Genomic DNA, 24340 nt, shown 5'->3' with positions numbered 1-24340 from the left:
TGCCTCAATCCCTTCATCAGTGAAATGGGGAACCTGCTGGCCCCTGGGTCATGGGACCATGAACATCACGCCCAGTCAAAGCACCATCCTCCGCGCTGGGCTGCCGCTAATGCTCCTCGTGATCCTGTGTGTGACGCCTTCAGATGGCTTTGGCTGCCTGTCCCAGATCTTCCTGGGTGGCCTCAGGAAAGGTGATTTCCCTCTCTGGTCTCCTCCTTTCGCCTGTGATATACCCAGAAGGGCAGGAGAGAACTCTCCCACAGCTTTCTGTGTTCATAATCTGCTCTTCTGTTAAGAGATTTCCATTCCTTCAACTGAGGACTCTATTGTTTTATTTCATCCTGAAGAAGGTGTCGGAAGCACCTTTGGTCCAGATGCTGATGGTGCCAGGAAGCCCCCACTGCCCCAGGTGGGCCCCTCGTTCCCGCAGGGAACCCTGCACCCTCTCAGCATCCTTCTCCTCCCCGGGGCTGGCTTCTCCGCCTCCTCCTTTGGGCTTCCAGAATTCCCAACTCGCTCAGCAGCAGAAAGTCTGGAACCCGAGGGTCGGGGGAGATAAGGCCCACAAGCACACCATCCCGCGCTCACGGCTCCCAGGTCCCCGTGTACCAGCTCTGACCGTGTTCCCTAAAGGTGGAGGGTCTGGGGCAGACGAGGTGGGGCACCAGTAGTCCTGTCTGCTTGGGAGGCTGAGGCAGGAGGAAGGATGGTCTAGCCAGGCATTTGGCACCAGCCTGGACAATGGGGACACCAACTTTAAAAAAAAAAGTGGCCATTCGGATGTCACAGATGAAACCATCCAAAAGAGTCAGAAAAATCATCTTGAAACAAAGAAAAAATAGTCTTGGGGAGGTCATCGCTGACTACCATCTCTATGCAGAAGAGAAAGTACATGGTGTCAGGACTGGAGAGGTGGCTTGGTGGGGAGCGCTTCCCTGGCCCACACAGGGCTCCATTCCCAACACCAAAACAGGGCGGTCTCGGGACTCTGACAGTGGGCACAAGCTGGAAGTCACTGGGGGCTGGCCTACAGAGGGCGTGAAAGTGAAGACAAAGGCCAAGTTGGAGGGACCAGACCACAGGATCACCCTTACTGACACCATCTGCCAGTCGGAGGTCCCCAAGAGCTCTGTGAGGTTCACTGATTCTATAGGACGTATAAAACTCACTGAAACTGCTACCATTGTCCCTCAGCATCCGTGGGGGGCTGTCCCAGGACCAGACAGGAATATTAGAGATGGGGCCCATCCTGTAGCCCCCAGGGGCCTTCCAGAATGGGGGGCTCTGGGAGGGCTGGAATTTAATATTTTGGGGGTGATGGTGAGTCCAGAGACACTTTCCCACTAAGCCACATCCCCAGCCCTTTTTATTTTTTGAGACAAGGTCTCAGTGAGTTGCTGAGGCTGGCCTTGAACTTGTGATCCTCCTGTCTTAGCCTCCTAAGGCAGCTGGGATTACAGGTGGGCATCACCACGCCCAGCTTTATTTAGCTTTTTTTTCCTCCTTTTTTTGGGAGGGTAGGGTCCTGTCACTTATCCACTGAGCCACATCTCCAGATCTTTGTAAGATTTTGAGATGGGGTCTCTGCCACCCCCGACTAGCGCAGGCAGCTGAACTTCAGGTTGCTCGTGTGAATTTCCAGGGACACCAAATAAAACACAGACACACACTTTACCTTTAAACCAAGCTTCAGGACGGCTCCTCTGCTCTCGGCCTCAAGATCTCCAAATGGGAGAGCAAAGAAAGTCTCGAGAGGCTGGCGAGAGACAGCACGCTCCGAAGTGGGCTTTTATTGGGGGACTCTCCTCGTAGAAAGTTCCATTCAAAAAAGGTCAGGAGGGGCAGGGTTACCGGGACAGGTGAGTGTCCCAAGGGCTGCCGGACGGCATGCCTGTGCCTGAAGACGGGTTCTCTACCTCCAGGACTGGGGCAATGTCCAGGTCACTAGAGAGTGAGGGTCAGAGCCTCTCTGCTCAGGGGAAGGAGAATCATTCAGCGAGGCCGCCTCCCACAGGTCTCAACTAAGTGGCTTAGGGCTTCACTCTAAATTGCTCAAGCTGGCCTTGAACTTGTGATCCTCCTGCCTCAGCCTCCTGAATAGCTGGGATTACAGTCATGCACCATTGCACCTAGCTTTGACTTTTTTTTTTTTTTAAGTTGTCAATGGACTTTATTTATTTGTATGTGGTGCTGAGAATCAAACCCATGCCTCACACATGCTAGGCAAATGTTCTACCACTGAGCCACAACCCCAGTCTGCACCTAGCTTTAACTTTTAAGAGCCACATGAATTCAGGAAAGGGCACCAATCATGGCATAGAGCTTGATGAATGTTTAAAAGGTCACACCCATCACCAGTCCCCAGATGGAGAAACAAACATGAGGTGTGCTCTGGGATCCCCTGGAGCCTGCTTGAGCCCCTCCTTGGCCTCTAATACTACAGTTCTGCTTGTGCATGAGCTTCCCGTGGCCGTGGTAATGAATGAGCACCCGTAGTGACTTCTGTTAACACATATCTATTCTTTTACAGAGGTCCGAGGTCTACAGGTCAGAAGTGTAAAATCAGGCATCAGGATTGGGGTCCTTCTGGGAGCTCTAAGGAAGAGTCCATTCCTGGCCTTTGTCAGCTTCCAGAGGCATCTGCAGCCTGTGGCTGGTGGCCCCTCATGGTATCGCTCCATCCTGGGATGCACATCTGCTGTCACATCTTCTACAGAAACCTAAGTAGAGCCAGGCGTCATGGCGCAGGCCTGTGATCCCAGCAACTCGAGAAGCTGAGGTAGGAGGCCGGCGAGTTTGAGGCCATCTCAGCAACTTAGTGAGGCCTTGTCTCAAATAAAAAGGATAAATAAAAAGGGCTGGGAATGTGGCTCAGTGGCTACGTTCCCTGGATTCAACCCCTGGTACAAAAAAGAAAAACAGGGAAAACAAGAAGAGGGTTAGAGGTAATGGCAGGAGATGCGACAAGGAAGGAAGAGGCCACAAGCCAAGCGCTGCAGATGGACCCTAAAAGGCAAATGAACAAACGCTTCCCTTGGCCCCCCAGAAGGAACTCAACCAGCACAGTCTTCTGAACACCCTCGGATCTCTAGGAATATAGTAGAACACGCGTACATTGTTTTAAGCTACTAAGTTTATGGTAATTAAATAAGAATAAATTAAATAAGAATAAATGGGGCCTGGGCTGTAGCTCAGTGGTAGAGCGCTTGCCTAGCATGTGTGAGGCACTGGGTTCGATTCTCAGCACCACAAGTAAATAAATAAAGGTCCACTAACAACTAAATAAAGTATTAAAAGAAAAAGATTGTGTCTATCTACAACTAAAAAAAATATTTAAAAAGAAATGAATAAATGGGGTTGGGGGCTGGGGCTGGGGCTCAGCGGTAGAGCGCTCGCCCAGCACGTTCGAGGCCCTGGGTTCGACTCTCAGCACCACACTAAAATAAATAAATAAATAAAATAAAGGTATTATATCCATCTACAATTGAAAAATAAATATTTAAAAAAAAAGAATACATGGGGCGGGGGGCGGGGGGCTGTGGCTTAATGGTGGAGCACTTGCCCAGCACGTGGGTTCGATCCTCAGCACCACATATAAATAAATAAAAGGTCCATTGACAACTAAAAAATATTTTGGGAGAAAGAATACATGACCAATGTAACTCTACATCACATACAACCTAATTGGAACCAGTTATACTTATTCTATGTATGTTTAATATGTCAAAATACACCCTACTGTTATGTATATCTAGAAACGACAACAAACAATACAAGGACCCAATTGCAGTTAGCAAGCTTGACAATAAGTACAGTTGCCAGGAGGGAGGAGGGTTAGAGAGGACAGTCAATGTCGGTTCTGTTGTAATGGTTCTGACCACCGGGAGGTCAAGGGTCCTGGGCGTCACAGCTGTGTTGCAGTGTGGTGGTCAAATTCATTCAGAATAGAAATCCAGAGCCCGGCCTAGTGGCACACACCTGTAATCCCAGTTACTCAGGAGGCTGAGGCAGGATTGCAAGTTCAAGGCCAGCCTGGGCAATTTAGCAAGACCAGGTCTAAAAAAACAAGACAAGACACCCAGAGAAACCCCAAAAGGTCTGGGGATGTGGCTCGGTGGTCAAGACCCCTGGGTTCCATCTCCAAGACCCGCCTCCCTTGACCCCCCCCAAAAATTCAGCGCCTCCTCGACCTGCCACACTGCAAGTGCTCTATAGCCACACATGGCTGGTGCCAACTGCATGGGACAACACAGAGGACACTTGCATCACCTTGGGACATTCCAGTGGACAGCACCAGTGGAGAGGCTGCAGTACAGAGGATGAGTTGTTTTTTTTTTTTTTAATATTTATTTTTTTAGCTTTAGGTGGACACAATATCTTTATTTTATTTTTATGTGGTGCTGAGGATCGAACCCAGTGCCCCACACATGCCAGGTGAGTGTGCTACTACTTGAGCCACATCCCCAGCCCCGAGGATGAGGTCTTTAAAATCACATGGGCAGCTAGCTGGTAAGTAGGGGAAAGTGAACAGGCAGAGACAGATTGTCTAAAAATGACAGGCTCCGAGACTACTGCAGCAACCACTAGAAGAAAATTTATAAAATGTGGAAATGCTTTTGCCTCTTCAGTGGATAACTGGAGACCCAGCGGAACGGGGCTGAGTGGGAGCTGCGACTAAATTGTGCACCAGCCACCCCACCCTGCCTGCCTGTTCACAAATTGAAGCCCTAACCTAACCCCCCAGGCAGTGTGTGGGTAGAGGCTGCAGGAGGTAATGTGGGGTAGACCCCCATCCACGAGGATGTCTTTATAACACATGCCAAAAAGTTATTTGGATTTTTTTTTTTTTTTGTACCAGGGATTGAACCCTGGGGTGCTTAAAACTGAGCTACACCCCCATCCCCTTTTATTTATTTATTTTAAATTTTCCTTACTTGTAGATGGACACAATACCTTTATTTTACTTATTTATATGTGGTGCCAGGGATGGAACCCGATGCCTCACATATGCTAGGCAAGCGCTCTGCCACTGAGCCATAACCCTGGTCACCCTTTTATTTGTTTATTTTCTTACTTGCATAGGATTTATTTTGGCATAAATCTTTCAAAGAGAATCTTCCCAGTCCATAGAAGAAATGGGATAAACTGGAACGTTTCCCACATTTCTCACATTCCCAGAGCTTCTCTCCTGAGTATTTTGGTATATGAGAAGGAAAATGGAACATCAAACATTCAGGGGGTTTGTTTTCCAGTGTGAGTGAAATGGCTTTGAAGACAACTGGGAAAATGGGATGATTTACCATATTTTTCACATTTAAAGGGTTTTTCAGTCAGACGTGGTGGTGTACACCTGTAGTCCCAGAGACTTGGGAGGCTGAGGCTGGAGGATCATAAGTTTGAGGCCACCCTCAGCACCTTAGTAAGACCCTAAGAAACTCAGTAAGTCCCTGTATCCAAATAAAAAATAAAAAGGACTGGGGATGTGGCTCAGTGGTAGAGCACCACCAGATTAAATCCCCAGGACAAAAAAAGAGAGAAAATTCAGCAGTGTGAGCCTTTGCTTGTCTTTTTTTTTTTTTTTAATAAAGTTTTATTTTTTCAAATGTACAGTTGATTGGACCTGTTCATGCATCTTCACCAGCAGCTGGGGCATCTCCACCCTTGGTATTTCTGGTATAAATTACTTGAGCTCTATGCTTTGAAACCAGTTTGATAAGTCCTTTACTGAGGAGCTCCTGAAGGGCTGCCCTGGCCAGGGAACCTCGAATCTTCAGTCTCTCAGAGACCACAGCTGGGGTAATAAGCTTATAGTTGGGAACTTCCTTAGAGTTTGTCATAAGTAGCTTTGTCAAACAAGACTAGATTGTTGAGCTTGTCCTGAACTTTGCCTTTGGACCACTTCTTCTTTTTGGCTTTGCCCCCAGATTTGTTCACTGGGTCCTTGTCTTTCTTAGCCGACTTTCCGGCGTCTTTCTTCTTCTTGTCATCCTTGGGCGGCATCGCTAAGCTTGGAGAGCAACAGCCACTGGAGCCTCGTCAAGATGTCGGACAAAAAAAAAAAAAAAAGCTTTTGCTTGTCTTCAAAGTTGACAAATAACAGAGGACACGGGGCCTGGGAAACCCCCCCCCCCCTTTATTTTTTGAAAGTGGATCTCACTTAAGTTGTTGAGGGACTCGCTAAGTTGCTGAGGCTGGCTTTGAACTTGGGATCCTGTCTCAGCCTCCTGAGCTGCTGGGATTACAGGTGTGTGTGCTACTGCGCTGGCCAAAGAGTGATTTCTCTCTGCCTCTGTCCCCTCACTGCATGCACCTAGGCAAAGCCAGCTGAGAACACAGAAGGGGGCCATCTACAAGCTGGGCAAAGATCCACCTTCATATTGGACTTCCAGCACCTAGAACTTTGAGAGAATTAGTGTCTGTTGTTTAAGCCACCCAGGCCATGGCAATTTGTCACCGGGCTGCAGTGGAACAGCACCCCAGGGCAGGGGTTCTTGCAAAGGCCTAGCCTCTGTTTGCAGCCTCACTCCCTGATCCCCAAATCCTCCTCTGCCTCCAGGTGCTCTCAAGTGAAACTCTCGGGGTGTGTGTACCTGCTTCACGGTGTAGGCCAGGACCAGGCAGGGTGGCAAGGCATCTGCAAGGACAGGCCCCTTCCATGAGCGGGCGCCTGCCCGGAGTTTGCGCCTCAGCACTTCATCTCTGGCCTGGCAGTGACCGTGGACTACTCCACGAGCAAAGGAGCGCATGGGGTCTCCCACTCCGTGGTGGTTTGTGCCAGTGTGGCGCGGCCACGGGAACCCAGGTGACTGGCCAAACGTGTCAGATAGTTGTGCTAAACTTCTGGTTGTTTTGTTGTTTGGGGGCTGAGGATCAAACCCAGGGCCCAGTGCCTCTGAGGCAAGCACTTTACCACAGAACCACACCCCAAGCCTGTGGCAGCACAGATGAGGTAGTCAGCAGATTTTCTGTAAACGTTACCCTTCAGAATGTGAGTGAGCCTCATCCAATCAGTTGAAGGTCTTAGTAGGAAGAATGGCCTACCCTGCCAGTCCTGACTCACCAGCCTCCAAAGTGCAACACAAACCTTTCCCCCTCCCTCTCTCCGGTGGAGTCACCTCCCCATAAACCTGCTGTGCATTGACTTGCATTTAACACACCTCATCCACTGAACAACACCCTCCAGCCCAGCTCCTTTAAATGTGCCCAGAACACTGACATCAGCCTGCAGCTGAGCACCCATCAGCTAACTCAAAGCCTATTTAAATAACAAGATCTTGACCATCTCAAGTCATCTCAGGGCTGATTGGGAGCTACAGCTGCTGCTTCCTCACAATCCAAGAGTCTTCACAGCACCTGTCACTAGCCTGGGATGAGACCAAAGATCCAGACTCAAAGTGCAGTTCTACTGAATGCATATCCGTTCTGACCATCGTAACACCAAAGAATCCTAAGTCGAACCATTGTAAGTGGGGTAGAAGCACAGATACAGATCACACCCATCTCCCTCCTCCTGATCCTGGCTCGCTGGAGACCCTCACTGATTCAGCGGATATGTAGGAGTGCTTGCCTGGCACTCAGGAGGCCTGGGTCCCCTCTCCAGCACCCAAACAAAACCAACACAACAGGGCTAGGTGTGGCTCAGTGGCAGAGCACAGCCTGAGGTCCTGGGTGTGATCCCAACATTGTAAACCAAAGGCAGGCTCCACTGCAGCCTCCACCCACCTCTTTTCATTTCCAGGAAAAGGGAAAGTCTGAGCAGCACAGAGACAAGACCCACAGGCTTTTTAAAATAACTGCATCCTTTAATGGCAGTAATACAATTATTGGATTAAGAGACCACAGGAGAAAAGGCAGGTGAGGTTTCTGGAAGACAGATACGGAGTACAAAAGGGGGCAGGATAAAGTCATGCGATGATCATTGTAAAAATACAGTACATTATATACATATTTGCACCATCGACTTTCAACTCTGAAATAGTATTTACACTTTTGTTACAATCCTGGTTAGAGAACAATCTTTCTTTAAAAGCTCGGCCTGTCGGCCAGTGGAAGTTCCGGGTGAATTTACAGCCCAGGAGGGTCTTAGGCTGCATATTCCAAGAGGAGGGTTCCAGCTTCTATTTCATCCACAGATTTCGGTTTTAAAAAGCATTTACTTTTTCTTTACAAAAGAAAATTCTCAAAGGAGGAAAAAAAAACCACAAAAACCAAAAAATACTGCCACACTGTCTGCATCCTTACTTCTCCCACACACACCTGGCCACAGCCCTGTCTTCGTGGCCAACACTGGTAGCTGAAGACAAATCTCATTAATGATTGTTTTAAAAAACAAAACAGAAAGACAAAAGGATGGAACCAACCAACCTGACCACAGGGCCACGGTCTCTCCCACACTGGCTAATGGCCCCAAATTAGCAATTCATTTTTCACCTTTGGGGTGGTGGTATGGGATGGGACCTGCCTGCCTCCCGCTCTAGGGCTGGGTGACTGGGCCTCATTAACAGCAGGGCAGCTGTGGTGGTGGCACCAGGAGTAAAGATGAGCGGGAGCCACAGCCACCAGACCTCCTGCAGTCTCGGAGTGAGCCTGACAGGCAGGACCTGCAGGTCTGCCATTCCCTGAGCCAGCCTCCTAGAACTCAGGGTGGGCACCCTGGGTTCTGAGGACAGGCCAGGCCAGGGCAGGGCAGCTGGGGGAAGAGGCCAGTGCAGACGTCTTTGCTGTCCCGGCTCAGCCGGATGCCTTGGTCCCCCCACAGTGGGGTCCTGGTCCCTCTCATGGACAGGGCCCAGCGTACCCCTTTCCACCCCAGCTATAGCCTCCTGCCCTTCCCTCAGGCCCTCTTTGGGAAGTGCCCATAAATCCAACACTGTGTGACAGCCTCTGAATGAGCACTTCTGTCAGCTTGGGAGAGGAAAATCAAATACACCAGCACCTCATCCTACAGGTAACACAGCTTGAGGAGGAGCGAAGAGAGCAGAGACACAAACACTTGGCCAAAGAGCCACCCCAGGACTCCCTCACTGGGAGCCTGGCAGAGCGGCCATACCACGGATCCTTGAGCTGTCTCCAAGGGGCAGGGCTGGCAGTGCAGGCACACTGGGTGCTGTGGCTTCTGAGGATCAGGGCAGACCCTGGTTAGGGGGACAGGCAGGTAATACTGACAGAAAAGACACTCCAAGGGGGGCTTCCTCCTGGGGGCAGCTCTTCGGTGGGTACTGCCCCCCACCAGCCCCTGCTGCCTCCAGGTCCGTCTCTTCCCCTGGAGTTTCCTGCACAGACTGGAGGGTGTAGATTTTCAGAATTTTGGACGGAGGGTGAAGAGGGGACCCCGAGTATGAATTCAGAGAGACAGGAGTGGGCCACAGCCAGGACACTCAGGGTGCCACCGAGACCCCTTCTCTCCTTGGTGCTTTTCGTCCTCTCCTGAGGCGGGCTGTCTCGGGATGCAGGCTGGAGGGACACGGCAGCCAGTGCTGGGACTTTGGAGGCACCCCGACCTGTCTGCTCACAGGCCCGGTTCCACTCTTCTTGCCCAGGAGTGTGGTGTGTGTGGCTTTCAGTGCCTTCTAGACACCTCCGGTGCCCTCTGTCCTGGGGAGCATCAAGCTTTCCCCAGGAGACCCACTGGCCCCCCTGCAGCAGACAGCCCCTGCCTCCGAGACCCAGCCCCGTGGGGCACAGGCCCGGCACACTGCCAGCTGCTCCCCTTGTGAGCCAGTGTCCTTAGGGGAGCCCAGGAGCCCTGCAGCACTGACCAGAACTGAAGATGGTTATATACAATTTATGTCTCAAAGAAGGTACTACATTAGAAAAAAAAGGAAAAAGAAAAAATAAAAAACACCCAGATCCCACCCCCATCCCAACTCCGGCTGCTGCCCTTAAATATCACCCCAAGGAGGGTGAAGTGGAGGGAACACTGGCTCCAGCTTAACACTACTGGCAGAAGGGGGAGGCAGTGGGGTCGAAGCCTTTAAAAACATCTTTCAGGGACCCTGCGTCCTGCTCACCCTCACGGGCTGGGCTGTTACCAGCAAATGGACTTCCCGAGCCTGTCTTGGGGGCCGGCTTCACAGTCCCAAAGAGGGTAGGCACGGGTAGGTTGTGCACCCCGGGCTGAGGTGGGGTGCCCTCTGGTGGTGGGGTGACCGTGGCGGTGGTGGGGGCCGAGGCGGCCTTGGGCCGGGGCCGGTTGTAGCTGTTGTATCTGTCCGTGGCTGCGGCAGCCCCATCTGCACCAGCTTTCCCCATTTCCGGCTGCTCCAGGGCAGACTTGCGGACAAATGGGGGCTCCTTAGCCTTGGAGGCTGCACTCTTGCCGTTGCCCTCGGGGCCCTTGGGCTGGGCACCTGCGTCAGTGGCCGGCTCTGTGAGTTTGCCACCCGCGTTGGGAGTCCTCGGGTCATAGAGGCTGATGCCACTCAGCACACTGCTCTGGCCGCTGCTGCTGCCCTGGCCCAACCCGCCAGCTGCCAGTACGCGGGGGTCATACGGAGCTGTGGCAGGTGGGGAGGACTCCCCACTGGGACTGCCGGCCGGAGAGGGAGCTTCTGTGGGGCTGAGCTTGGCAGCACGGGAGGGGGCTGCAGAATCTGCTGTTTTCTGCAGCCGGGGGTCGCTGGGAGCCTTCCGCACCCTGGGGTCACTGGGCTTGTCACTCGGGCTGGGGGCTGTCGAAGGGCCAGTAGCATTGACAGTCTTGAGAATTCGAGAGAGGAGTTCAAAGTCGGGCAGGTTAGAGCCAGACGTGCTGGGGTCCGTGGAGGTGCCTGAGCGCTGCCGGGCATTGGGGGGCCCTGCAGGGGTAGAACGGTGCAGCCTGGGGTCCAGGGCAGGCATGGACTGCAGGGCAGCGGGCACAGGGGGCACCACGTCCTGCTTGGGGATGGGCAGAGGGATCAGGTCCTCAGGGTTCCAAAGCACAGTGCGGGCAAAGCTGGGCTTGCTCAGGGTCACGTCCTTCTTGATGTGGCTGAACTGCTGCAGCTGCGATCGTGGGTCCCGCAGTGGGTGCCCGGGGAGGGGGTCCAGGGGAATGTTCACAGCCTTCTCCCGCAGGGCTCGCTCCCCTTCCTCTTCTTCGGTAGCAGTTGGCCCGGACCCCTTGGAGCTACTGGGGCCGGCTGGGCTGGAATGAAGGCTGCCTTCGGGCTTGGAGGTGGGCAGGGAGCGAGCCAGACGAGGATCAGAGGGCCCCGAGTCCCCTGTGCCTGACCCACTAGAAGCCTCAGCATGGCGAGAGAGTCTGGGGTCCCGGCTAAGGCGGGGGTCAGCCAACCGGCCTCCTGAGGAGTGTCCCTTCTGGAGGCGGGGGTCCCCCAGCCCACTGCTGCTCAGTTCCCCAACTGAAGCCTGGGGTCGGCTGGATGTCTGCTGCCTCAGGGTCTTGAGGATGGAGGTGACACTGCTCCCACCCTCGTCCTCATCACTCGAGTACCAGTTTCCAGTGTCACCTGAGAAAGAACAGAGGAGCAGGGAGGTGTGAGTGACCACCACATCCACCACCAGCCCTATGGACCCCGACACCCCCTGGGTGAATGGCGCTCTGCTCTTGGCTCTCAGGAACGCCTCAGCATCTCCCGAGACCTCGTGCGTGGCTGCCAAGGAGACCCAGGGAGCCTAGGGAGCCTGGTGCAGAGCGAGAGGCCTGTAGGTTGGTGCTCACGTCTGGGCAGCTGTCCTCCCGTCCACCACGTTCTAAGTGACCTGTCTCATTTAGATGACTCACCAACCACCCAGGAGGTCGACTGACATGCCCACTGGACAGACGAGAACATGGAGGCTCGGTGCCATTTAATTGGGGTCAGGGATGGGACTGAGCTGGGACTCCTGGCCCAGGGCTCTGCTGCCTCCTCCCCATCCTCCAGGCTGGTTCGGCATCGTGGTCACCGGGCTCTGGGCACCTATCTCTGGAGGCCCTGACAGCAGCCATCACTGACTCTGGGCCGAGGCACTGGCACTTGCCCTCGGGCCCTTCACACCTGACCTGACCCAGGGGAGGGCGGTCTAACCAACCACTGAAACTGGCGCAAGCAAAACCTAGGCAGGGACACCTGCACCCCAGGGCAGGAGCTGCCACTCCCTTCCCCTCCTCCTGCCGTCCCTGTGGTTCCCAGGCTCCTGTCTTGGGGGCTTGTGGCCTCTGGCTTCAGGTCCCAGACACCACTTGTCCACTCACCCCGAGGTGGATGCAACCAGGCGCCCACGTAGCGCCCATGACTGTAATTGTTATCAGTTTACTGCAACAACTTGCTGTCCCACAGGCTCCCCAGAAGCCTGCTCTGGGGACAGGCGAGAGCCCTCCTAAAGCCTGATCTGGAGAGGTGCAGGTGGTCAGCCCTGCCACCACTGCCTCGCCAGGGACCAGCCCACCTCCCCCCTCCTGGGGATCAAGTCTCTCAGGAACCCCAAGACACAGTGGGGCTGCCCTGACCTCCAGCTGGCTCAGGCACATGCACCAGCCCGGCCTGGCTTCTTAGCCTCGGCAAGGGTCCTCCCTGGCTGCAGTCTCCTTCCTGGCAGGAAACCCGACCTAGAGGTCCCCACCTCTCCCCTGCACAGTGGCCCGGGGGCCAAGCCCCTGCCCTGGGGACACCTGCCTTCCTCATTCTCCCGGTCCTGCTTGCTGCTCTCAGCCAGCCTCCTTGCTCTCTCCTCCTCCTCCTGCTGCTTCTGCTGGATCCTCAGGTACAGGGCCCGCTGGGCCGAGGGCAGGAAGTCGGGGACACCGGCGCCCGGCTTCGGCCGACCTGGGGGCCCTCCCTCAGAGAAGCTGTCAGGCTCCAGAGGGTGCTCGGGGAAGAGGGGCTCCCCAGGCTGCCCCGGCAGCTCTTCGTAGTGCCCGTAGTCCTCTGTGGCAGGGAAGAACCGAGGGTTCATGTTGGGAAGGTCCTGGAGGTGCCAACTCCACCCCCTGCCCTTCACTGGAAAAGCCAATTCCTGATGGTGATGGGTGAGGATGTCCAGCCCATCCCTTTCCTGCCTGGCCCAGGCCTGGTGCTCACGGGGAGCCAAACAGTGGGTTACGGGGCAGCCTGGCGGGGCATCCCATCTGCAAGGCAGCTGGGAAGGATGAAGCTCACAAAAGGGGTCTGGTCATGCGCGGAAATGCTGGTGGATGACAACAGGATGGACACTGCAGGTGTGCTGGTGAGACGTGGGTGGGGTTTGAAAAGAGAGACAGCAGCAGTCCCCAGGAGAGACGGGGCGCCCTCCCACGTGCTCTGGCTAGTCATAGTTATCTGCAATGAGCACTGGTCTCTGGTTCTTTGTGATAATAAAGAAAACAGCTCACAGCATGAGCCCAATCACGTTCACCAACAGAGAAATCAGGAAAGGAAGAGAATGAACTGCACCAGTGTGCCACCTGCCAGCCTGGAAGTCTAGGGGTGCTTCTTCCTCCCACTTCTCCTCACAGGCCCCTGGCCTTGCAAGAAGGGCAGGGTGGGCGGTTTCTCTCAAGGCTGGGGTGTCAGCCTTCCCTCCCTCACCATGTGGAGCCCAGAGCTGCAGAGAGGGGCAGGCTGCAGCCCACTCGCCACTCCCAGGGAGGGAGTGGGCAGTCCACACGAGCAGTGGGGGTGCAGGAGGGCACCAAAGACCCAGGACTGTCTACCTTGTCCCTCCACATGGGACAGGACCACCTCTACCTTCATGGGTCCAGTGAGCATTGGAAACATGGCCGGTGCTACCCAGAAAGTGGAACTATTGTTTATCTTAAATTAACAGGATTACAGATTATGAAATTGGTAAGTATTTTATACACAAAAGTATATGAAGCAAAAAATGACAGGCCATGCCTGCTGCTGGGACCTGAGCGTGGCTGTGTGAATGACGGGAGCCTGCTCTAGTGCACACCCACCAGGAGCTGGGGACACTCAAGGGAACAAGATAGTCGAGGCCCCGCCACAGACCAGAGCTGGGAGTGAATGATGGCTGCGCAACTCTGAGTACAGCAGAAAGCACCCACTGTGTGCTCGCCAAGGTGGTCTGTGGCCTGGACTGCGTAGGAGAAAGGCATGCTGCGAGAGGCCTGCTGCCAACAGGCCTTTAGAGTTCCTAGCAGGGCACCGAAGCTCTCAGGGACCACGAGCCCCATGACCTCAAAGCCTGCTTCCCACTCATCTTTCTGAAGGCCCTGCTCCTTGCCCAACACCCACACTCGAGGCTCACATTTCCATCTCCAGACTGGAAACCGCCATGATGCCCCTCCAGCCACTCCCTCAAAACTACTGTGTGGCTGATGAACAGGCATCTACTGTTTTCTGCCGCCAAGACAAGGTGCTGCTGCCACCCGCCTCAGCTCCAGGAGGCCTGGCCGCATCAGGTGGTGGCCCTGACCCAGCTCCCCATCGTCCACACTGCTCCTGCTCCACGCTTACAGGGGTCACCCTGGCCCTAAAGCACCATGTCTAAACCCTGAAGCCTGACCCTGCTGCTCTTGGCCACCTCTCACCACCACCTGTTCCACAGTGGTGTGGCGGGTTTCCCGTTCCCACCCATCACCCTTGTTTAGCCCCCACCCTTCACAGCAAGTCCACTCCTGCCAGGGCTCAGTCCCACATGTTGGGAGGCCTCTTTCCCCCTTCCTCTGCAGGTGCACTGTGGCCACGGCACCTGCTGTGCTTCGATGCAGACCTTACTCCTGTCTCAGTCACTTCAATTCTCAGTGACTGAGAATTGGCCTTTAATGTCTGTCCCCACCTTGCCCTGCCCCAACACTGCCCATATTATCTTCTAAGAGTGGCTAAGGCTGAAATGAGCTGAATCACTTATTTATAAGCTATCTCCTTCCCTCCAGAGAAATGCGCTAGGCAAAGACTGCAGCTACCCGCTCGGGGCCCTGAGGCCAGGAGCCAATCTCCTTCCCTTTTCTGGGGGCTGAGCACACATCTCCCGGCCAGCAGAGTACATCATCTTGTCCTGACTGGCTGTCAGACACTGGGGTTGTTACCAACACAAAGAGAAGACAGAAGGAAGGAAAATGGCCAGTCATGGAGACAGGACAAACGGAGTCACAGGGTCGACACTGACAGCTCCAAGCCCAGAACTACCTGGAGAGAGGAGCTCCAACCAGGGTACCTGACTTATTTCTGACACATTGATAATAAACATAATATTCCTTTTGGTCTCAATAAGATAATAAGTCCCTTGTCACTGAAAATATTCAACCATCGATGGAACAGAGGTAAGAGTTGGAGTCCTGATTTCAAAAAGATGCAGACCAAGGAAGAAAAAAGTCACACCTTCCGACTCCATTCAGCCAGCCCAGCACCCCAGGGATCCCTGCAGGAGTGTGCGTACCTGTGTCTCCGAGCAGCCCGGGCTCCATCTCCATGCCTTCCTGCTGTTGGTAGAAGTTTTCATAGAAGTTCTGGGCTGGTGGGATGGGGGGCATCATTCCAGAATGAGGGGAGTCTCCAGGACCATATGGCATCATCGGGGGACCTCCAGGACCCATGGGTGGGCCAGGGTTCATGCCAGGGCCCATCGGCATATCCGGGTGCATGTCGGGGTGCATGTCGGGGTGCATGTCCGGGTGCATGTCGGGGTGCATGTCAGGATGCATGGGGCCCCCCATTGGCCCTGAGGGCCCCATGTTGGGACCAGGACCCATTGGCCCTGGGGGTCCTCCAGGTCCAGGAAACCTAGGAGAGAAAACAGTTACTATGAAAGCAGCTGCTGAGGAAAGGAGGTGGCACCCTACCCCCAAAAGATGTGGAGGGCTCAGGGGACCCCAACAGGTTCCAGGGCAAGACCCTGCCCATGCACCCGGTTCCTGTGGGCTGATGTGGGCGGGCACTCACCTCACGCCCAGCTTCTCAGCTAGCTGTCCTGTGGGCCGCACCACAATCTCAAATAAGGAAGGGATCTTCTTGTTGTACATGTCCTGCTGCTGCTGCAGCTGCTGCGGGGACAGCGGCTCGTGCACTGGCATGGGCATCTGAGGGGGCCCGGGAGGGGGTGGAGGAGGTGGGGGAGGGGGAGGGGGTCCACCCTGCATGGGCCTGCCATTGGGAGAGGTTGGGGCCTGGGGACCAGGGGGCCGGGGCGGGGTGGGCAGGAGGCCCACCCCAGGGGGCGGTTTAGGCAGCGGGTTGATGCCCTGCTTCTTCAGCTCCTCCACTTCTTTCTCATCCTCGGCACCAGCTTCTGCGTCGTCAGCCAGCATCTGTAGGTGAGAGGGAACCAGGGAGTAAAGGTCAGAGAAGGCTCGGGCAGTCAGGCGGATCAGACCTCCCCACCTTGAGAGCTCAATTTTGAAAGGAAAATCTAAAGCAGAGCATGGGTTCCGTGACTATGGTTCCTTTTTTTTCAACCCAGGGACACTCTACCACTGAGGCATAGCCCCTTTTATTTTTTGTTTAGAGACAAGGTCGCACTAAGTTGTCAGGGCCTTGCTAATCTGCTGAGGCCCTAATTCTTATGATGGATGGATACCATACATCAGTGCGTTCTTTCTTTCTCTCTTTCTTCTTCTTTATTTTTTGCAGTGCTGGGACTGAATCCAGGGCCTCATACATAGTAGGAAGAGGTATCCACCCAGCCCTGAGGGAGCCTTATTAACCCTCAACACCCGGGGCTCCTCTGTTTACTACTGCAGCACCATGAGTTCCCTCAGTGCACTCCCGACAAGGTCTGGTGCCAAGCTATTCCTGTGCTGACTCCTGGTGTGCCCATCCTGCCAACCCCATGAAGGCAAGACCGTCTCCTGCCCTGCTGCACCACCCGCGCATGCCACTGGCCCTGATATAGGAGAGATGCAGGTGAGGTGTCAAAACATGTGGACATCTGGCCAGGCGTGGTGGCGATCGCCTGTAATCCCAGGGGCTTAGGAGACTGAGGCAAGAGGATCGAGAGTTTCAAGCCAGTCTCAGCAATTTAGCAAGGCGCTAAGCAACTCAGCAAGACCCTGTCTCTAAATAAAATATAAAAAGGGCTGGGGATGGGGCTCAGTGGTCGAGTTGCCCCTGAGTTCAATCCCTAGAACCAAAAAAAAAAAAAAAAAAAAAATTGTGGACATATGGACTGGGCCAGAATATCTCAACAACTATGTGCAGAAGAATAAACATGGTAGCCTGAACACCCTCAAAACACCACCCACCAACCCTATACCATCCTCTGTGTACCGGCAGAACAAACTTCAGGGCTACTAACATGGGCACAATGCCTTCAGGAAAAAGATAAAAGTAAAGGTTTTACCTCATTAAACAGGAACAAACCTGACCTCTGCTTCCGCTCCCTGCCCCCCCCAGGCCTTCCCCGTCTGGTCTGCCTCCCTGGCTCCCACCATGATGCCTTGTTCCCTCTTCGGCTCTTCTTTTTGTACTAAGGATTGAACCCAGGGGTGCCAAACCACTGAGCCCCAGCCCCAGCCTGTTTTTTATTTCTTTCTTTTTTTTTTTAATTTTAATATTTATTTTCTTAGTTTTTGGCGGACACAACATCTTTGTTTGTATGTGGTGCTGGGGATCGAACCCGGGCCGCACACATACCAGGCAAGTGCGCTACCGCTTGAGCCACATCCCCAGCCCCGATTTCTTAAAGTATTCCTTTTAGCTGTAGATGGACATTATTCTCTTATTCATTTATTTTTATGTGATGCTGAGGGACGAACCCAGCGCCTCACACGCGTTAGGCAAGTGTTCGCCACTGAGCCACAACCTCGGCCCCTTTATTTTTTTTATTTTAAGACAGGATCTTACTAACTTTCTTAGGGCCTCCCTAAGTTGCTGAGGCTGGCTTTGAACTTGTGATCCTCCTTCTTCAGCCTCCCAAGCCACCAGGATTACAGCCGTGCACCACCACACTCGGCTCATCCCCTCTTGGTTAACACCATTTTCTCTGGCAACACCTGGCACCTGCTCTCATTTCCAGGTTTCTTCAGACATCAGCTCTCCCAGAGGCCTCCCAACACCCACAAAATAGGCTCGCTCTTCTGAATCTGCAGAACATGCTGCCAATCTCTGTACCACTGAGCAGGCGTGAAAACAGGGCGACATCCCCTTCTCCACAAGTTGCCAGCTCCAGGGACAAGAGCCTCTGGGAAGGGTGAGCACAATGCTCACACGCAGCAGGCACCTGTGTCACTCCTGGATGGCTAATCGGACAGAGGCTCTAACAACTTCCTCTGTGAGAGGGTCCCCAGTGTCCAGAGAGAAAGGCCTCCTGCTCCTTGGGACCCAGCTGCACTCTACACAGAGGAGTCTCGACTGGGCCCAGTACTCAGGGCCTCTGCCTCCTCTCTAGGCTGTTGACATTGAGCCTTCCAGGACTCGGCCCCAGACAAGGCCTCCCTCACCTCGCACAGGCCCCTAACATCGGGAAAAGAGGCCAGCTCAAGATACAGACGTAAGGGGCTGTGGCTGTGGCTCAGTGGTGGAGCGCTGGCCTAGCACGTGTAAGGCACTGGGTTCAATCCTCACCACCAGATAAAAATAAAAAGATACAGACAGGCTCTGCATTTAAGCCTAGACACAGACTATAAAAGACGCAAGAGAACACAACCAGAAGGGTCAGACCCAAACTAACCATTAGTCCTTCTAGCACAGACACTGAGCTGAGGTACATCTAACCCTGAACACTCCCAGTAGCAGGACCAGTGCTCACAGGCACACCTCAACAGACACAACCACCAAACACCCTGCTCTCAGAAAAGCCTTTCACACCAAGACTGATGTTCAGCGAACCAAAGGGATTCCAAAAGTCAAAGTCACCTTTTCAGCACAAAAATGGGAGTCATATCTGTACAATGCAAAGATATATGGACCAAGTCGGGTGCTGTTGCGCACACCTGTAATTCCAGTGGCTTGGGAGGCTGAGGCAGAAGATTGCCAGTTCAAAGCCAGCCTCAGCAAAAGTGAGGTGCCAAGCAACTCAGTGAGATCCTGACGCTAAATAAAATACAAAATAGGGCTGGGGATATGGCTCAGTGGTCGAATTCCCCTGAGTTCAATCCCCAGTACCACCACCCCCACAAAAAAGATATGTGGACCAAGTTCACTGGGCCAAGTAAATGAGCTAAAGGCAGTCTGTCCAAAACTCTAAGCTTCTTCCTCAAACTGGAAATAAAACCATCCTTCAGCTATTGATGGGACCCACTTAGCCATCCATGCAACGGAGAGGGAGTTAGCACCAATAGCAAGAGACCTCAACATGCCTCCACAGGAGTGAGAAGGAGAGCGCAGAACGGCTACCGTCCCCACAGTCCACGGAGTCTGCACAGGCTTCACATGGATTGTTTCTCTAATTCTGAAAATTATTATACAGGCCCCCTGCCCCCAGAATGGGGCTGGAATCCAAGGCCTCCAACATGCTGGGGAAGAGCTCTGTCACTGAGCTACAACCCAGCCCTTTTTACATTTTATTTGGTGACTGGATCTAAGTTGCCCAGGTTGGCCTCAAACTTGCAATCTTACTCTGGCATTGCTCTGGCCTGTGCACATTTTTCTCTTTTTGGTACGAGGGAATGAACCAAGGGGTGCTTTACCACTAAGTTAAGTTCGCAGCCCTTTGTATTTTTTGAGACAGAGTCTAAGTCGCTTAGGGACTTATTAAGTTGCTGAGGCCAGCCTTGAACTTGCATGATCCTCCTACCTCAGCCTCCTGAGTCCCTGGGATTATAGGCCTGTGCCACTGCACCCAATTTACATTTTACTTTTTAACCATCCCACCTCATCTCTAGTATTGTTTTTCCTGGGTTGCCACTCATTTTTAATCTACATACTTGACTTGAAATAGGGACTGATACTGATGCTTTAGAAGGTTTGTGGACAGAAAAGCTAAAACATGCCCCTTTGGTTTCTGACTAGAGTGTCTAGCATAGAGCTGTCCAATACGGTGACCACTGGCCATACGTGACCAACAAGTGCAGGAAACAGGGCTGTTCCAAATCAAGAGGACTGTAAGTAGAAAACAAAAGTCTCAACTTTCTCCTTATAATCTGTTACTTGCCAAACAGTACTGGGGTTAAATAAGATATATTATTAAAATGAATCTCATTTGCTTATTTTTTTCTTTATTTTGGAATTGGGCTTGAACCCAGGCGTGCTCCACTTGTGAGCCACAACCCAGCCCTTTTTATTTTCAAACAGAATCTTGCTAAGTTGCTGAGGCTAGCCTTGAACTTGCAATCCTCCTGCCTCAGCCTCTTGAAGTGCTGGGACTACAGGCCTGTGCCATGGTGCCTGGCTTTTGTGTATGGCGGGGGGGAACGTTGGGGGATAAAAATTACAAATAAAAATGTACTACTAGAAAAAAAATAAAACAAGATACTGCTTGGTTGTTTCTGCTGGAGTACAAACTTGGAGCCTCCTGCAGGGGGCAGTCTTCAGTCAGGCATCATTTAGCCTTTCAAAGGGGAAATGGCGCCACCATTTCTGGTCCCACTCCTCCTGTGGTGAAATGACTGGACTTAAGGTAATTATTTGTCACATAACCCGAGGGTAAGGGGCTCTCTGAAGGCAAATGTAGGAGTGTGTGCGTGCGTTCCCAGGACACAGGACCACCAGCATGAGTGCCTCCAAGCACCTGCCCGCTTGTCAGGCAGCTGCAGAAGGAGGGGCTCCCTGAGCTGGCTCATGGACTGATGGTCTAAGTCCTTCCCTTTTTCAAAAACAGCCAATCTCCTAAGACTGTTGTGTACTAGGAGGCGACGAGGGATCCTGGTCCATCTCCTTCCACCCTCTGGACATGCTGTGTGTCAGAGAAGAGTTCATAGTACCCCAGGCCCTAGTACTGACTCCTCGGGCAGAAAACTACAGACACCAGCAGCTTCAGATGTCACTTGGCTTGTGGATCCTGGCATCTGACTGAGGAGTTTCCTCCTCCAGAGACCTCCCATTGCCCCCTCCCTCTCTGCATGAGGGTCCCTACAAGCTGCAAGCAAACACTGACATTTCCACTGCCTCCTTTGTGTCGTGGGCTGTTTTCCTTTTTTTCTTGCCAGTACCGGAGATTGAAGCAGAGGTGCTTTACCACTGAGCCACATCTCTAGTCCTTTCAATTTTCTTTTCATTTTGCATCAGGATCTAAGTTGTTGAGGGCCTTACTTCGCTGCCTCAAACTTGTGATTCTCCTGCCTGAGTCTCTCCCGTTGCTGGAACCCAAGGCGTGCGCTACTGCACATCGTAGGCTTGCTCTCTAGGTGATCCTGAGATCACAACCCGTATCTGGAGATACACCAAGCGGTACTCCTTTTACACAGCTATCCCTAGTGAATATAGCAACAGCCTGCTGTGGCCAGAAACAAGATATCCACACACGGCCACGCCAACTCCCCTGCAGAAAGGAAAGCAGTCGCTGTTGCCTTCTGAAAATGACCCAGCAGCTCATCAATGCAACTGGGAATTCTGGACCTGCATAGGCCAGATGGGCAAGCTGCAGCGCCAAGGCAATGGAAGGGGTGCTTCCTGGTTCCTGTTAGCTTTGGGCCCCCAGACATTACCTTATCCAGGAGCTCTCTCGTCTCTTCAGTGAGGGGGTCATGGGAGAACATGCAGTCATCACCATTGATGCAGTTCCCAGTGGTGTGGTATAACTTACATGGAAAATCACGTTCATGACAAATTAAGGCAAATACTTCAACTCATGAAACCCACCCAAAGACAGAATCCATGCCCTTTGTTTTGGAGATGAGTAAACAGAAACCCAGAGAGGTCAAGTGACTTGCTCAGGGTTGCACAGTGGTTGGCAGCTACTCAAAACAAGACATGGTTCTACAGACTCCTGTTGCAGAGCAATTTCTGCCCCTCCAAGGTGGCCTTGGAGTTGTGTCCTCAGATCTTCAATGGGAGTGGGAAGTAAAATGACTTGCTCAAGTTTACAAAGCCAGTTGGAAAATTTTCAGAAAGACGCACTGGGCACAGGCCGGTCTTGCGAGTTTATGTGAGAGAGGACACGGCACGTGTGTCCTGGCTGACCCGGCGTGGGCAGAAGTGGGGTTAGGTGAGATGAAGACCCCAAAAAGCTCTCAGCACAAGGCCAAGCATAATGAAGGGCGCCACGGCTGCTCTACGCAACAGACGCAGATGGCAAAGGATATCGTGCATGTAGGGGCAGTTCTCGGCTCTGGCGCAGAATCCAGTGATGTAGAACTTGCACAGTTCTCGCTTCTTTGGCAGTTCAATGTCGTGGCTGAAATTACAGTGGTCTCCCTGGAAGAGAAGCACTAAAAAGGTAAGGTGGCGGCAGCAAGGCCTTGCTTGCCCCTTGGAAAGGACAGCCAAGGAACAGCAGGCTAAAACCTGCCCTTGCCCCATCCCCATGCCACTGTCTCTGCTGCTTCTCTCCAACTCTCTTCTTTTTCTCCGTCTTCCCCCAGTTTTCATCTATTTTTCACTGTTGGCTGCGTGGCAATGAGGGCTAGTCACCTACCTGCAACCCAGTACCACACTTCTTCCTTCCTAACAGAACCCTAATTTTGTTTGGGGACAAATGTGCCTAGCTAAAAATACTTCATTTCCCAGCCTCCTTTGCAATAAAATATAGGCAAAAGTTCCCAGAAAGAATACTTCCTAAATAAAAAAAAAAATTTTTTCTTTCGCTCATCTTTCTTCCTCCTAGACCTTGGATGCGATGCCCAGAGGCACAGCAGCCATTATGCAAACATGAGAATAAATGCCACATGCTCTAAAAAGGTAGAATAGAAAGTAGGAAGGAACCTAGGTCCCCAGGATATCAATGACCACTACAGCATCTTCTACTGCCCATTCCCCCAAGACTCCTTGTTCTGAGAGACAAATGTCTACTGTGTCGAAACCAGTAGAATTAGGTTTTCCTTTACTTGGCGTTGAACATAATTCAAACAAAAGGAATCAAGGTTCTTGTTCTGTTCCTCAGCCTTCAGTCCCTTACAGGAATCACTTACTATCACTGACATAAAGAAAGCAGCTGTTCTTACAACCAATAGACACCAGTATGGAGGGTCCCCAAAAGATTAGGCATGGAACCACTGTGACCCAGCTATACCATTCCTCAATATTATTCTAAACAAAGTCATCATACTACAGTGACAAATGCATACCCAGGTTAATAGCCAAACTATGGAACCAGCCTAGGTGTCCATCAACAGGTGAATGGATAAAGAAAATGTGGTATGTATACATAATGAAGCTTTACTCAGACATAAAGAAGAATGATGAAATCATGTCATTTGCAGGAAAACAGATGGAATTGAGACCATTATGTAAAGCAAAATAAGCCAAACCCAGGAGGTCAAGAGTAGTACGTTTTCTCTCATGTGGAAACTACAGAGGAAAAAGAGGTGACTGTATGAAAAACAAAGGGACAGCAGTAGAACAGAGGAAGGGGACAAGGAGTTTGAGATGAAAGCAGGGAGTGGGGAGGTGCTAGGGAGGGATATTGGCCAAATTATATTGTTATGTTGTTGTTGGTTTTTTTTAAGAACTTAACCTTATTTATTTTTATGTGGTGCTAAGCTTTGAACCCAGGGCCTTACCTGTGCTAGGCAAGTGCTCTGCCACTGAGCCACAACCCCAGCCCCTATGTTGTTATACTGTATGCACGTACAAACATGGAACAACAGATCCCACCATATGTACAATATAATGCACCAATAAAAAAATAAAGAGGGGCTGCAGTTGTGGCTCAGGGGTAAAGTGCTTGCCTCGCACATCTGTGAGGCACTGGGTTCAATCCTCAGCACCACATAAAAATAAATAAACAAAGATATCGTGCCCATGAAAAAAAATAAAATAAAAAAATAAAGAAAGAAGCTGTTCTGTACCTGCTTCCTCTATACTTAGGAATAGCTACTCCATTTTCTTTGTATATATATATATGTATTCAAGTTTCTAAAAAGAATATGAACCGTGACTGTAATACAGAATGTTTTATATGCTACACATTATTCTGAGGTACCTATTTCTTCCCAAGACACGTGCATGGGAGCAGCATCCCTGAATGCCCATCAGGACCCGTCACGTCTTTACATTAGCACTGACCCTTATAAATGCATCTGAAGCCATACAGATGGATCAAAGCTTTGGCCAAAAAATATCCCTAAAACTGAAAATATGTTCCCCTGCTCTATGTCCTCCTCACTCTGAGAAGTCAGTCGAATCTTCCAGGCCTGCCCAGGTGTCTCTGGGTATCAACACCAAGAACAAAGAGCATCACACGATCTCGTCCACCCACCACAACAGTTAGTATGACCTCCAGGTTATTCACAGAGGCAACACAGCCTGCTTCTTACCCATGTGCACCGCCCTTCCACAAAGTATTTGCAGATGACTTTGCCTTTCTTATCAGACTGCTGGTGGGGCTTGTCATGGTCACCTCTGCGGTAGCTTCCCCCACCACCATCCTGTGAAGAATGCAG

At 52.1% G+C, this 24340-nt stretch overlaps 1 protein-coding gene, 1 long non-coding RNA gene and 1 pseudogene across 7 annotated transcripts in view; 1 reads left to right on the top strand and 2 right to left on the bottom strand.

Annotated features, from left to right (window-relative positions):
• Window positions 1-5571: 5571 nt before the first annotated feature.
• On the bottom strand, window positions 5572-6031 carry LOC114101045 (small ribosomal subunit protein eS25 pseudogene; annotated as a pseudogene).
• A 1750-nt stretch (window positions 6032-7781) lies between these two features.
• Window positions 7782-24340, bottom strand: part of Zc3h4 (zinc finger CCCH-type containing 4) — a 40141-nt gene continuing 23582 nt past the window's right edge. For 5 of the 6 annotated variants that reach the window (XM_027945798.2, XM_071605060.1, XM_027945800.2 and 2 more), the window contains 7 exons: window positions 24215-24325; window positions 22043-22154; window positions 21446-21555; window positions 15807-16171; window positions 15304-15647; window positions 12600-12851; window positions 7782-11453 (listed from right to left, as the gene is read on the bottom strand). In XM_027945798.2, coding sequence (XP_027801599.2) covers window positions 9937-11453; window positions 12600-12851; window positions 15304-15647; window positions 15807-16171; window positions 21446-21555; window positions 22043-22154; window positions 24215-24325 — 2811 coding nt within the window. In that variant the 3' untranslated portion in view covers window positions 7782-9936. The remainder of the gene's footprint in view (window positions 11454-12599; window positions 12852-15303; window positions 15648-15806; window positions 16172-21445; window positions 21556-22042; window positions 22155-24214; window positions 24326-24340) is intronic. The other variant, XM_071605061.1, reaches the window with a different exon arrangement.
• Window positions 14848-18400, top strand: LOC114100958 (uncharacterized). Its single transcript, XR_003584178.2, has 3 exons — window positions 14848-15077; window positions 16604-16766; window positions 17878-18400. It is a non-coding gene; the product is annotated as an uncharacterized lncRNA (long non-coding RNA).

Source organism: Marmota flaviventris, chromosome 18, assembly GCF_047511675.1.
Source record: "Marmota flaviventris isolate mMarFla1 chromosome 18, mMarFla1.hap1, whole genome shotgun sequence".
NCBI lineage: Eukaryota > Metazoa > Chordata > Mammalia > Rodentia > Sciuridae > Marmota > Marmota flaviventris.
The sequence above is the reverse complement of the archived record's forward strand: the minus strand, read 5'-3'. Positions and strand labels throughout refer to the sequence as shown.